General features: G+C 34.1%; 1 protein-coding gene across 2 annotated transcripts in view; it reads left to right on the top strand.

Moving 5' to 3' along the window:
- Window positions 1-12,667, top strand: part of LOC126740807 (protein phosphatase Slingshot) — a 200,221-nt gene that overhangs the window by 113,310 nt on the left and 74,244 nt on the right. The window contains exons 1-2 of one of the 2 annotated variants that reach the window (XM_050446989.1): window positions 2,704-2,861; window positions 6,492-6,759. In XM_050446989.1, the coding sequence (XP_050302946.1) occupies window positions 6,721-6,759 (39 nt within the window). In that variant the 5' untranslated portion in view covers window positions 2,704-2,861; window positions 6,492-6,720. Of the gene's footprint in view, window positions 1-2,703; window positions 2,862-6,491; window positions 6,760-12,667 lie in introns of those variants that run through there. The other variant, XM_050446988.1, reaches the window with a different exon arrangement.

Here is a 12,667-nt window from a genome sequence, read left to right on the forward strand (position 1 = left end):
CGTTTTTGAGATATCTGACTTTGTAGTGAGTCATCACTTCGCATATCAACCGTGATTCTTGGACTCTAGAATTATTACTTGGGATGATATTGGAACACTTCATGGTTCTCTCGATGTATGACCAAATAAATTCCCGTTCTCTGTGTAAATCAACAAACCTTATGTAATACGATATGTTTTTCAATAAATATGGAAATATAAATAGTTACCTCGAGAAGTTGCTCGAAGTTCTTTCTGAGATAGAGCAGGCATCCCAGGCTATAGAGTTAGTATTCCTAAACTTCTAAATGCAGATCTACAATCTTCTCCAGTCTACTCAAGATCCTAACTACCTTTCTCTGGAAACTAAAAAGACCTTGAGCACAGGGAGCATGACCCCAAATTAAATGGCACGTGACATTTGCGCATGAAAAGTTGCAAAATAGGCATTTTTTAAGACTGCCTGGGATAGATTATCTGGCAGACGATGAAGGAGATAAAGAAGTTTCAAGGCTACCCACTCGATGTGCAGATCCCATTGTACCTTCCATAAAAACATCAAGGAATTTAATCTGGAATACTGATCATTAAGGCCATCAACGCTGCTCAGAGAAAAAAACCATTCAACATTAGTTTATTAAAAATGAACCATTTTTTTGCCACCTTCTACGCTTTGAGGGAACCCAATAGAGAGTCTTCCACCAGTAATCGAGATTGTAGTGGTCATCATCATCGGCAAAGAGTGTATATTTTACATTTAGTGGCAAATCACTAAATAAAATTGAACCCAGAATTCAGGCCTGTGAGACACACCCCTGTACCGGACCCTTTGGTACCTGTCTGTCAAGTATGATTCTAGAAATTTAATACTATTATTAATAAAGTTACGACCGAAGCTTCCCTAAAAGAGGGTGATCACAGAACGAGACCGCATCATAAAATTGCTCATTAAAAGCATCCGTTATATTTAGTATGCCCAGTGTTGTGCTTTTGTCCTTCCTTCCTGAACCCAATGTTCCTCGAAATACTGTGAATCATTTGATCTGTCAGATACTTTTTTAAAACTTTGGACATGGTCGGAAGAAGAGAAATGGATCTATAATTCTCAGCCTCATCTTGGATTTCCCTTCTTAAACAGGGGAACCACTAAAGGCTCTTTTATGCAATCTGGAAAGCAGCTTTCTTTAATACAGGCATTTATGATTTTTGTTAAAAAAATTACAATTAAATCTTTAATAGAATTAAATATTTTTACATTAAAGCCATATATGTGCCTGCTGCTTTTTTATTTTTAAGTTAATTTACGACATCCCTGTGTTAAAACTAACTTCCTTTAATATTTAGAGTGCTAAGAATCAACAAAAGATCTATTTCTGAGCATGCTCAGGAATGCGTTGGACAACAGTATTATTACATCATATACATTGAATTCATCTGAAGTAAGGTTATGTGATTCAGTACCCTTATTATATTCCATGCTACTGCAGAGATAGCACTATAAAACCCATGCAGCCCTCTATGTGTAATTGGTCGAGATATCCTTCTTAACGGTGGATCTGGCTTAGACAAGAGTCAGTCTCTCAATTTGTGCTAGATGATCTGATACATCAGGGTCAATTACATTAAAAATGTCAAATGTACAAAAATATTATCCAAGCATGCCTCCTCTATCGTTGGTACCATTATTGCCCCCTGCATGCCATAACCACTCATGATGTTAAGCATCTTCTGTGCCGTGTGCTCTTGTATGCGAAAGTGCAGATTAAAGTCACCTGCCAAGAATAACAAGACTTGAATCCAAGTTTTCTGAAAAGGTGTCAAAATGGCCTGAAGTAAACCTATAGATTGCTCAAACATACACATTTACTATAGATTTTTCTACAATATCTAGGTATATTAAATTTTTTTGCAGAAACTATCAAACCATTTCTATTATTGTAGTTCCACCTCCTATTGTTTCTTTTTTGGTTGAGAAATTTACAATATTATAACCACTAACGCAGATGACATCCAAGTCCTTATCTTAATGATAATGATTCTAGTTGTAAAATCTTGACCCCGAGTGGCCGAACCTTGATATTGAAAATTATTTGATCTGCGACGTAGTCTACATGTTCTTCTCCTCCAGGAGCTTCCTTTGAGGTCCTATCTTTTTGAGGTTTAAAATTTTATATACTAGTACTCCATTTGGCCAGAAATCTGCATCAAGGACATTAGTTCCTGCACCTGCTGCATTATGCAGAAATGGACGATATCAAGTCGAGAGTCAAATGAGAACGGAAATCATGGACGATACCCAGATGATTTAAGCATCGTTCAGGATGGACGTTTGTGTCAAACAACTTAAAAAATTGACTCCCTTTGCTTATAGTTCATCCTTGCATCAATTTTTGCGCTTATTTCTACACACTAGAGAGACACGAATTCTAACCCGAAACCTCTCATTCACCCGGACTACGGACTACATACTACAACAACGAAACTGGTCATTTCTGTTTTGAGTGTGTTTTAACATTGAATTTACACCAGCTCAGCCAGTTCAGTACAAATCGAACGGAGCGACGCGTCACACACAAGAACCGACCGATTCGCTCGTTCTCGTCGTCATTCGTGATTTGTTTGCGGCTTTCGATACGGTCGAGCATTTTTAACGTATTCCGTAATTTTCTCGTATTCCGCGGTGTCGATTCAGATTATAATAGAATAATATGAAGTTTTATTGTTTATGGCCAATTTCATACCGGAACTTTAAAGCTGGCGGTCCAGGACGGCGGTGGTGTTGGCGCGAGTAGTTTGGGAGTCCCTTGGGAGATTGTCAGTTTTCTATTCACCATTCCCAACTATTTTAAAGTGTCCTCGGAGTTTGCCGTCAATGTCGGCAGGTAATGTGCTGACATTTTAAAAGTGTCTTTTATTTTGTTTTTTTTTTTCTTAACGATCAAGTATAGTCAAAGTCAAAAAGTGCTCTATTGTTTAAAAAACATATACATTTTTGCCAATAAAGCATGATACTCAAAATATAGTTTAACAAGATGAACGAAAATAATTATAACTCAATAAAGTAGTAAAATATAAATTATAAAATATACCAAGTGATGGTAAAAAAAAAGAAATTTAAGGAAAAGGACTTAAAGCCGTAAATTGTATGCATCGCGAGGTAAATTGTATGATATCGATTCCCCTTAAAGTAGCAATTTAAAGCTAAAGAAAACAAAAATCTACCGACAAAATTTAGGCGCAGTCTAAGTAGAGCTTCAAGGCTTGTATTGTATACACTCGAGTGCCATAAGGTGGCAATTTAGGCCATAGCCACATTTTTAATTCTAAAATCTAATGCCAATTTTCAACAAATTTATTTATTATCAGCAGTTAGATTATAAATTTAATGTAACATTTTGTTTGCCATTTTTCAGGGATTTGTTATTTTTACTGTAAAATAATCGTAGATATATAATAACCTACATGCAAATCAATATCAATAGAATTGGCAATATATGAAATCTTAAGAAAAAACTTATATAACCTCGTAATTTATATGCACAATCAGATTGGTATTGGTATCCTCAGGTTGAAGCAATTAACAGAAAAAAGCTCTCAAATGATCTATATTGACAAAACTGGAGGAAAAACTATTGATCTCTCCTTCATAATTCCACTTTCTGTTCTATATAAATCTTCAAATGTATATGTTTTTTTTTACATTTAAGAGTAACAGCCATAAATTTGCCTTCAAAACAATGATAACAAATTTAACGAGTTGACCCCTTAATGCACTTAAAAGCCAACTAATCTTTTATTAATTTTGTTAAGACATCTTAAAAAGCCATTTTGGGCTTTTACCTGGAAAATTTCCCTGTAAGACGTAGTAAATAATTAGTAGTTGCATTAGCTCTAATCTTAAAATCTAAATGTTTTTGTGTAAATACTGATAAGGGAAAGAAATTTTAATAGTAAATTTAGAAGGGGTGTTGTGATGAAATTTTTATCAATAGACTTGAGTTATGTTCAAATGACAATTGAATTTATCACACTTAAGAATTGGACCATTGATTGATCTAATAAAATGATTGGATACCTATTTCAGTGGATTTTGTCTTAAAAAGATTTAATATTGAATTCATCGAGTTTCAATGAAATAGTTTTAAAAAATCTAAGTGGCTTGTATATAACAAACCAGGATGGTTAGAAACTTGGAAATTAAACCACTAATTGCTTCAATTAAATGATTTGCTACATATTTTAAGATCGATACTGAATCTGTAGAGTTTCAATGATAAATAAAAAAAATTCAAGGACTTAGTGACCTTTATCTAATGAACTAAGGGGGTTAGAGCCTTGAGAATTGGACCATTGATTGCCCTAATAAAATGATTGCATAGAAATCTTAGGATCTTGGCTGAAAATTATTTAATAGTGAATCTAGAGAGCTACAATGATAAAATTTATTACAAAAATTGCAATTGTAGACTTGCCTGGAATAAAAATTAAATTCACCCAGACAGTTGCTATATTGTCGCGATCAAATGCCTGGAATAAAATCAATATTACTTCCAGACAGTACAAGCTATTTTTGTACAAATATACTTTCTATGAAGATTAAAAAATTAACATCATCAATTGCCTGGAATAGAAATTAAATTCTTCCAGACAGTTGATGTGCATCAATGATCAACTGCTTGGTATAAAAAAATAATTTAAGCAGTTGACGAACGTCTCTTTTTGCTATCTAAAATGGTATATGACTCTATTCTATTATTTTTCTTTATATTAAATTATTACAATTATTCTTCTAGGCGGTAACATTAACAAAAAAAAAACAAATAATTTTATAATAGCAACAAAGATAGTGTAACAAAGTAAACAAAAAGCAATAAAAATTAAATACAATACTATTACATAATTAAAAAAAAATATACGACCATCTCTCGCCTCTCTGCCAACTCTTCCATAAGTGTTTCGTATAGTTTCACATTAGTCAATAATTCAATTTCACATCAGTCACGATTGGTGTATAATAAATTAATGTTTTTGGTTGTCCCCACAAGTAAAAATCTAGACTGTTTAGGTCAGGTAATCTATGTGGCCCAAAATTCCGGTCCTATCCTATTAAGCCAATATGCTTTGGTGAGATGGAGCAGCACCATGCATAAAGAAAAGTTGTTACCGTAACGAAATATTTCAGCTGATCGGGTTTCCCAAAGTTATTAAAAATTAAAGAAAGTCACCTCGGCTCTCCGAAAATCCATAACCACCATCAACTTATTTTATAGTTCGTTTTACGACTGACTGGCTTTAAAACCAACGACGGTTTTTTTTATTACGGTCGTAACACTTCGCAGGGCCGGCCATCGTCGTCGTCATCCTCTTTGGGTCAACCAAACGTGATTTAGGTGACACTCAAACCCGAAATTCGAAAAACCATATCGGGAAACGTTCAAAACGAAACCGTTTATATAAGGTTCCTTTTATGGCACCACTGCCCGTATATGTTGGATTTTTTTTTTTGGAGAACTTCCATAATATTCAAGCTGTGTTTGATACAGAGAAACCAATATTATCACATCTCTCTGAGGAGATCTCAGAATTTCGGCATGGTTTTCTTTATGGCAATGTTACAATTTTGAATAAACAACAGCTTGATACTGATTGTGAAAACGCATTCGAAAAAGTCGTAGTAGTGCAAAAACTGGAAAGATCAGGCTTCCTTGGTAGATTATTGATGCTTATCAAATCGAAGTCAAAGAGTAAAAGTTGGTTATGTCTTGTCTGACATGTAACTTGCTACATCGGGAGTATTCATCAAGGATTTCCTGGAAGTCTGAGACACTCTATTGGCTGAATGATGATGCAGATGACCTAGACCTGTAACTCTAAACAGTGATGTAGCTTTGCTTCAGGACTTGAATTTGGCTCTGAACTGGTTCAAGAACAATAAAATGCTTGTTAATGGTGGGAAGAGTGTCGTTTTTTCTCTCGAAAGGTCAATGTAATTGCTAGAGAGTTTGTAATTTTTAGTATAGGAACGAATTAGTTTCACTCTTGTAAGGCCGCATCTTGAGAAAGTATTTGCTCGCCAACTGGCTACAGTCACAGACAGCAATAAAATCGAAAAACTACAGATGAATTTCATGCGGTATATGTATGTGAAGGGAAATAGTATCCATGCATTCATGATATTTTATAAGTCTATTTTAGAGACATTTCACCTTCTCCTATCAGCAGGAGAAAAACGCAAGCTGTGATATTTATATTTAGTATAGTAATTGTAACCTTATTAATTTTACTCATTGTGGATTTCCTAAAATCAACTTAAGGGTTTTATCACTGGATTGATTCTTTGTTGATGGCACCAGTCTTTCACATGTTCAGCATTTGTACATAAATGCTATAGTTCATTATTTCTTCGTTACCTATTTGTCCTTTTGCATCTGGCTCATAACCAACAAACTTGTTTGTTTATTTATTATATATATAATACCGTGATAAAATTTTCTCTTATTATTTATTTGCAGTCTCAACGAATGCTACTTCGCGGGCAAGGGTACCGCGTTGGTGTTGCCCGACGCGGAGGCCACTGCGCAGACGCGACATCCGAACGTCGTGGACGGCGTCGTCGTCGTCGCCGTCGAGACGAACGGCGTCCAGTCGTCGGACGGCGCGCCGACGCAGAACGGCGCCGTCAACGTCAATCCGGTGCCGGGGGTGCAGAACAGTAGCGCCATCCAGTGTCATCTGCAGTCGATGTTTTATTTGCTGAGACCCGAGGAAACTTTAAAGATGGTGAGTTTATTTATTTATAGGACATACGGGAAAATTCCATTCAATGTTACAAGTCTATAAACACACCATATACAATATAAAATCAAAAAAACACAATTACCATGCCAACAACTTATCACAAGGCAAGGCATCTTTTTACCTGATTGATGAGTGAAATTATTAATATCAATATTAGGGTGCTTATTAAGAAAACTCATATAAAGCGCAATAGGGCTGTGAAATCTATGAAAATAAACATTGAAAGTGGCATGATCTCTAAGCCCGTAGTATGGCAATATAGGAACTCATTCATAATAGAACAGGTTGCTAATATAGTATTTAAAAAATTATACTATTGGGTAGTATGCCATTGTATCTAATGAAAAGAGTATAAAAAAAGGAATAGTGCAAGAAGATTATTACTAGGGATCTTAGACAGGGTCACACGATTCTTGTCCTGGAGCCAATGCAGGACATTTGCTCGCATAGATAAATAATTAATAGGGAAAAAATAAAGGGATCTCCAAGTAACTAAAATTATTAACTAGTGCATATACGTTCAAGTTATATTTTCCTTTTGGACAATTTCAAACATTTTAGGAAAATAGACTCCTTTCTATCGTCCGCAATTACGTTTGCCATAAGTGAAGTATGACACATGGGAAGCAAGCCAAGCTCTTTCAATTTATTATGTAGAAACATCACTGCGTCCATATCATTTTTACATTCAAAGAAAATCAATTGACTGGTTGTCACAATTACTTATACATATATGAGTCATTTATTCCTAATTTATGTAAATATTTATTAAAATTACCATGACCCACTAGAAATCTGAAGAAAGGTGTTAATATCTTGGAAAGTTACATTTGAAATAAGCCCCTAATATGAAATGTTATACAACTTAAAAGAAAGGAAACGAATTTTTGAACCAATTAAACAATTGAGTATGAAAACTCACAGACAGCAACTTCTCAGACAAAACTTTATGATAACCCGGTCGAATGCTTTAAAACAGTCAGTATGAATGGCATCTATCTGCTTAAGTTAAGCTGAAGGCCGGTTTTTCGAACATATCCCTTTTTCAGTTCTTTAATATCCTCGGTATCATTCTAAAACTGTATTTTTCTATTGCATTTTATGCAATTACGTACGAAAACACTCATTTTATAATAAATATTGGCTTATTTTTACAGTGCTTCGAGGATATAGTTCCTAGGAGAGCCAAAATGTGCCGGTTTTTCGGATATATCTCATTTCTTTAATATCCTCCATATTATTCTAAAATTGTGTTTTTCTATTGCGGTTTATCCAATTACCTATGAAAATAGTAATTTTAGAATAATTCTTCGCTTATTTTTAAACTGCATCCAGGATATAGGTCCTAGGAAAGGCAAAATCTCGTCTTTTAGGCCGGTTTTTCGGATATATTCCTTTCTTAGTTCACGTCTGTAATCGGTTCAATTACATATGAACATTTTTTCAAAACTATTGAAAGCGTATTAAAGAGGTGAGATGAGGTAGAATGCCAAATAATGGACTTTTGATGTACTTTTTGGCATGAAAACTTATCTGAGACCCAGGAATCATTGACGATCACAATGAATTTATGATTCACGTCTGTGATCGGTTTAATTACATATGAAAATTAATATTTCAAAATTATTGAAAGCATATTAGAGAAGTGAGATGAGGTAGAATGCCAAATAATGGACTTTTGATGCACTTTTTGGCGTGAAAACCTATCTGAGGCTCAGGAATCATTGACGATCACAATGAATTTATGGTTCACGTCTGTGATCGGTTCAATTACATATGAACAGTAACATTTCAAAACTATTGAAAGCGTATTAAAGAGGTGAGATGAGGTAGAATGCCAAATAATGGACTTTTGATGTACTTTTTGGCATGAAAACTTATCTGAGACCCAGGAATCATTGACCATCACAATGAATTTATGGTTCACGTCTGTGATCGGTTTAATTACATATGAAAATTAATATTTCAAAATTATTGAAAGCATATTAGAGAAGTGAGATGCGGTAGAATGCCAAATAATGGACTTTTAATGCACTTTTTGGCATGAAAACGTATCTGAGACCCAGGAATCATTGACGATCACAATGAATTTATGATTCACGTCTGTGATCGGTTTAATTACATATGAAAAGTAACATTTCAAAATTATTGAAAGCATATTAGAGAAGTGAGATGCCGTAGAATGCCAAATAATGGACTTTTGATGCACTTTTTGGCATGAAAACCTTTATGAGACTCAGGAATCATTGATGATCACAATGAATTTATGGTTCACGTCTGTGATCGGTTTAATTACATATGAAAAGTAACATTTCAAAATTATTGAAAGCATATTAGAGAAGTGAGATGCGGTAGAATGCCAAATAATGGACTTTTAATGCACTTTTTGGCATGAAAACCTTTATGAGACTCAGGAATCATTGATGATCACAATGAATTTATGGTTCACGTCTGTGATCGGTTTAATTACATATGAAAAGTAACATTTCAAAATTATTGAAAGCATATTAGAGAAGTGAGATGCGGTAGAATGCCAAATAATGGACTTTTAATGCACTTTTTGGCATGAAAACCTTTATGAGACTCAGGAATCATTGATGATCACAATGAATTTATGGTTCACGTCTGTGATCGGTTTAATTACATATGAAAAGTAACATTTCAAAATTATTGAAAGCGTATTAAAGAGGTGAGATGAGGTAGAATGCCAAATAATGGACTTTTGATGCACTTTTTGGCATAAAAACCTTTATGAGGCCCAGGAATCATTGACGATCACAACGAATTTATGATTCACGTCTGTGATCGGTTTAATTACATATGAAAATTAATATTTCAAAATTATTGAAAGCATATTAGAGAAGTGAGATGCGGTAGAATGCCAAATATTGGACTTTTAATGCACTTTTTGGCATGAAAACCTTTATGAGACTCAGGAATCATTGATGATCACAATGAATTTATGGTTCACGTCTGTGATCGGTTTAATTACATATGAAAAGTAACATTTCAAAATTATTGAAAGCATATTAGAGAAGTGAGATGCGGTAGAATGCCAAATATTGGACTTTTAATGCACTTTTTGGCATGAAAACCTTTATGAGACTCAGGAATCATTGATGATCACAATGAATTTATGGTTCACGTCTGTGATCGGTTTAATTACATATGAAAAGTAACATTTCAAAATTATTGAAAGCATATTAGAGAAGTGAGATGCCGTAGAATGCCAAATAATGGACTTTTGATGCACTTTTTGGCATGAAAACGTATCTGAGACCCAGGAATCATTGACGATCACAATGAATTTATGATTCACGTCAGTGATCGGTTTAATTACATATGAAAATTAATATTTCAAAATTATTGAAAGCATATTAGAGAAGTGAGATGCGGTAGAATGCCAAATATTGGACTTTTAATGCACTTTTTGGCATGAAAACCTTTATGAGACTCAGGAATCATTGATGATCACAATGAATTTATGGTTCACATCTGTGATCGGTTTAATTACATATGAAAAGTAACATTTCAAAATTATTGAAAGCATATTAGAGAAGTGAGATGCCGTAGAATGCCAAATAATGGACTTTTGATGCACTTTTTGGCATGAAAACGTATCTGAGACCCAGGAATCATTGACGATCACAATGAATTTATGATTCACGTCTGTGATCGGTTTAATTACATATGAACAGTAACATTTCAAAACTATTGAAAGCGTATTAAAGAGGTGAGATGAGGTAGAATGCCAAATAATGGACTTTTGATGCACTTTTTGGCATGAAAACCTTTATGAGGCCCAGGAATCATTGACGATCACAATGAATTTATGGTTCACGTCTGTGATCGGTTCAATTACATATGAACAGTAACATTTCAAAACTATTGAAAGCGTATTAAAGAGGTGAGATGAGGTAGAATGCCAAATAATGGACTTTTGATGCACTTTTTGGCGTGAAAACCTATCTGAGGCTCAGGAATCATTGACGATCACAATGAATTTATGGTTCACGTCTGTGATCGGTTTAATTACATATGAAAATTAATATTTCAAAATTATTGAAAGCATATTAGAGAAGTGAGATGCGGTAGAATGCCAAATATTGGACTTTTAATGCACTTTTTGGCATGAAAACCTATCTGAGGCCCAGGAATCATTGACGATTACAATGAATTTATGGTTCACGTCTGTGATCGGTTCAATTACATATGAAAAGTAACATTTCAAAACTAATGAAAGCATATTAGAGAAGTGAGATGCGGTAGAATGCCAAATAATGGACTTTTGACCCACTTTTTGGCATAAAAACGTATCTGACACCCAGGAATCATTAATATCCTTGATATCATTTTAAAATTGTTTTTTTCTTTTGCAGTTTATCCAGTTACGTATTTTGTTTTGATTATTTTATATATTTTTTTTTAATCAGTATACGTCAAAGTGCAACGCATCCCTAATTATGTATTTACTCCTATCTTTTGAACTAGCGTTGATTGAATTTTTACGAACTCCTAGTATTTTTTTTTACCTTCTCCGATTATATTTTAAAAATTTTTTTGGCTTCAGCATATTTCAATAAAGCCTACAAGCAATCTTCTATGCTCAGAGTATTGCACTGCATTGTTTTATGCACCTACTGGAATATTGAGTTCCGAAAGACATTTTTAAACATCTCAGACCCAAAAAATCATGAAAAACTTCAATTAGATAACGGCTATGATCCTATTTCGACTACAGAAAATTTTTTTTTCATAGAAGAACCACTCATTAAATATTTTGGATCTTTGTTGGTGTTTCTACCTTAAATTACTAAATTTACAAATTTATCTCTTTTCTTCTCCCTTTGCCTCATATCTTTCTTCTCCATCCTATAATAAGTATCCCAATCTGTTTCGGATTCAAGCGTGCTTCAGATCACCGATCTAAACGTTGTTCTTAGTATGTTAAAGAAAAATATTTTTTCATGCAATTGCTATAAATTCCATGAAGAAATCAATATTAGTCAACGTTACTGAAATATTGCAAAGTTATCATTGAGAAAATCGTATCGGAGGCATTGAACAAAAGTAGGTCTTCACGGTTACCGAACAAACGAGAAATAAATTTTTGTATCGAGAGGATGTGTCGACACCGTTTTATTTATTACACTTTGTTCTCTCCTCTGCCGACTCTTATGCTAAGATGAAATGAAATTCGCCTTTAAAACTCGGTCTTTTTCGTATCCGACCCCCATCCGTAAATCGTCGATAAATCATTTAAATTGTTGCATCGTATCGATCAATCCGTTCGCATTTCCGGTCAGAGATCCCGGGTTCGATTGTATTCGGGCAATCATTGAATGTTAGACTTGATAAATTACTTAACAGTACATAAAGTCGCTTTGGACGAATAGATAGACAGACGTTCATTTATGATTGGTTTTCATGTTTGTTTTGCTTATTATTTCTGTCAAGAACCAGTTCTGGAATGTATTCAGGCTTATAGTTTGCTTGTAACATCACTCCCTACCACGTTTAATATTTTAAATATTGAAGTATTTAACTTTTGAACATAAGGAGGGGCTTTAATGTGTATAACTTTTCGAAATATTAAATGTAGTTTTAGGTTAGGGTTAAGCAGCCTCTAGCTGAGACTTCTCTTAATACTTCCTGTATAATTTTTTTTTATAGCCATTAGAAGCCATCCAAAGGTTCTTTTTTTGTGGTATCTGAAGCCAGGCATTCGATGTCATTGTTTATTTCTTTCTTAAGTGCCGCAATAGCGACTCTTGTGCCTTAGATTTGTTATTGCACATTAATTTCCGCACCCAAGACTTGCGTTGGAAACACCTGTTTATTTAAAGTTTTTTTGAGCAATATTCGATATTATTGTTCATTCCTTCCAAGA

Source organism: Anthonomus grandis, chromosome 9 (genome assembly GCF_022605725.1).
Source record: "Anthonomus grandis grandis chromosome 9, icAntGran1.3, whole genome shotgun sequence".
In the NCBI taxonomy this organism is placed as follows: Eukaryota; Metazoa; Arthropoda; class Insecta; order Coleoptera; family Curculionidae; genus Anthonomus; species Anthonomus grandis.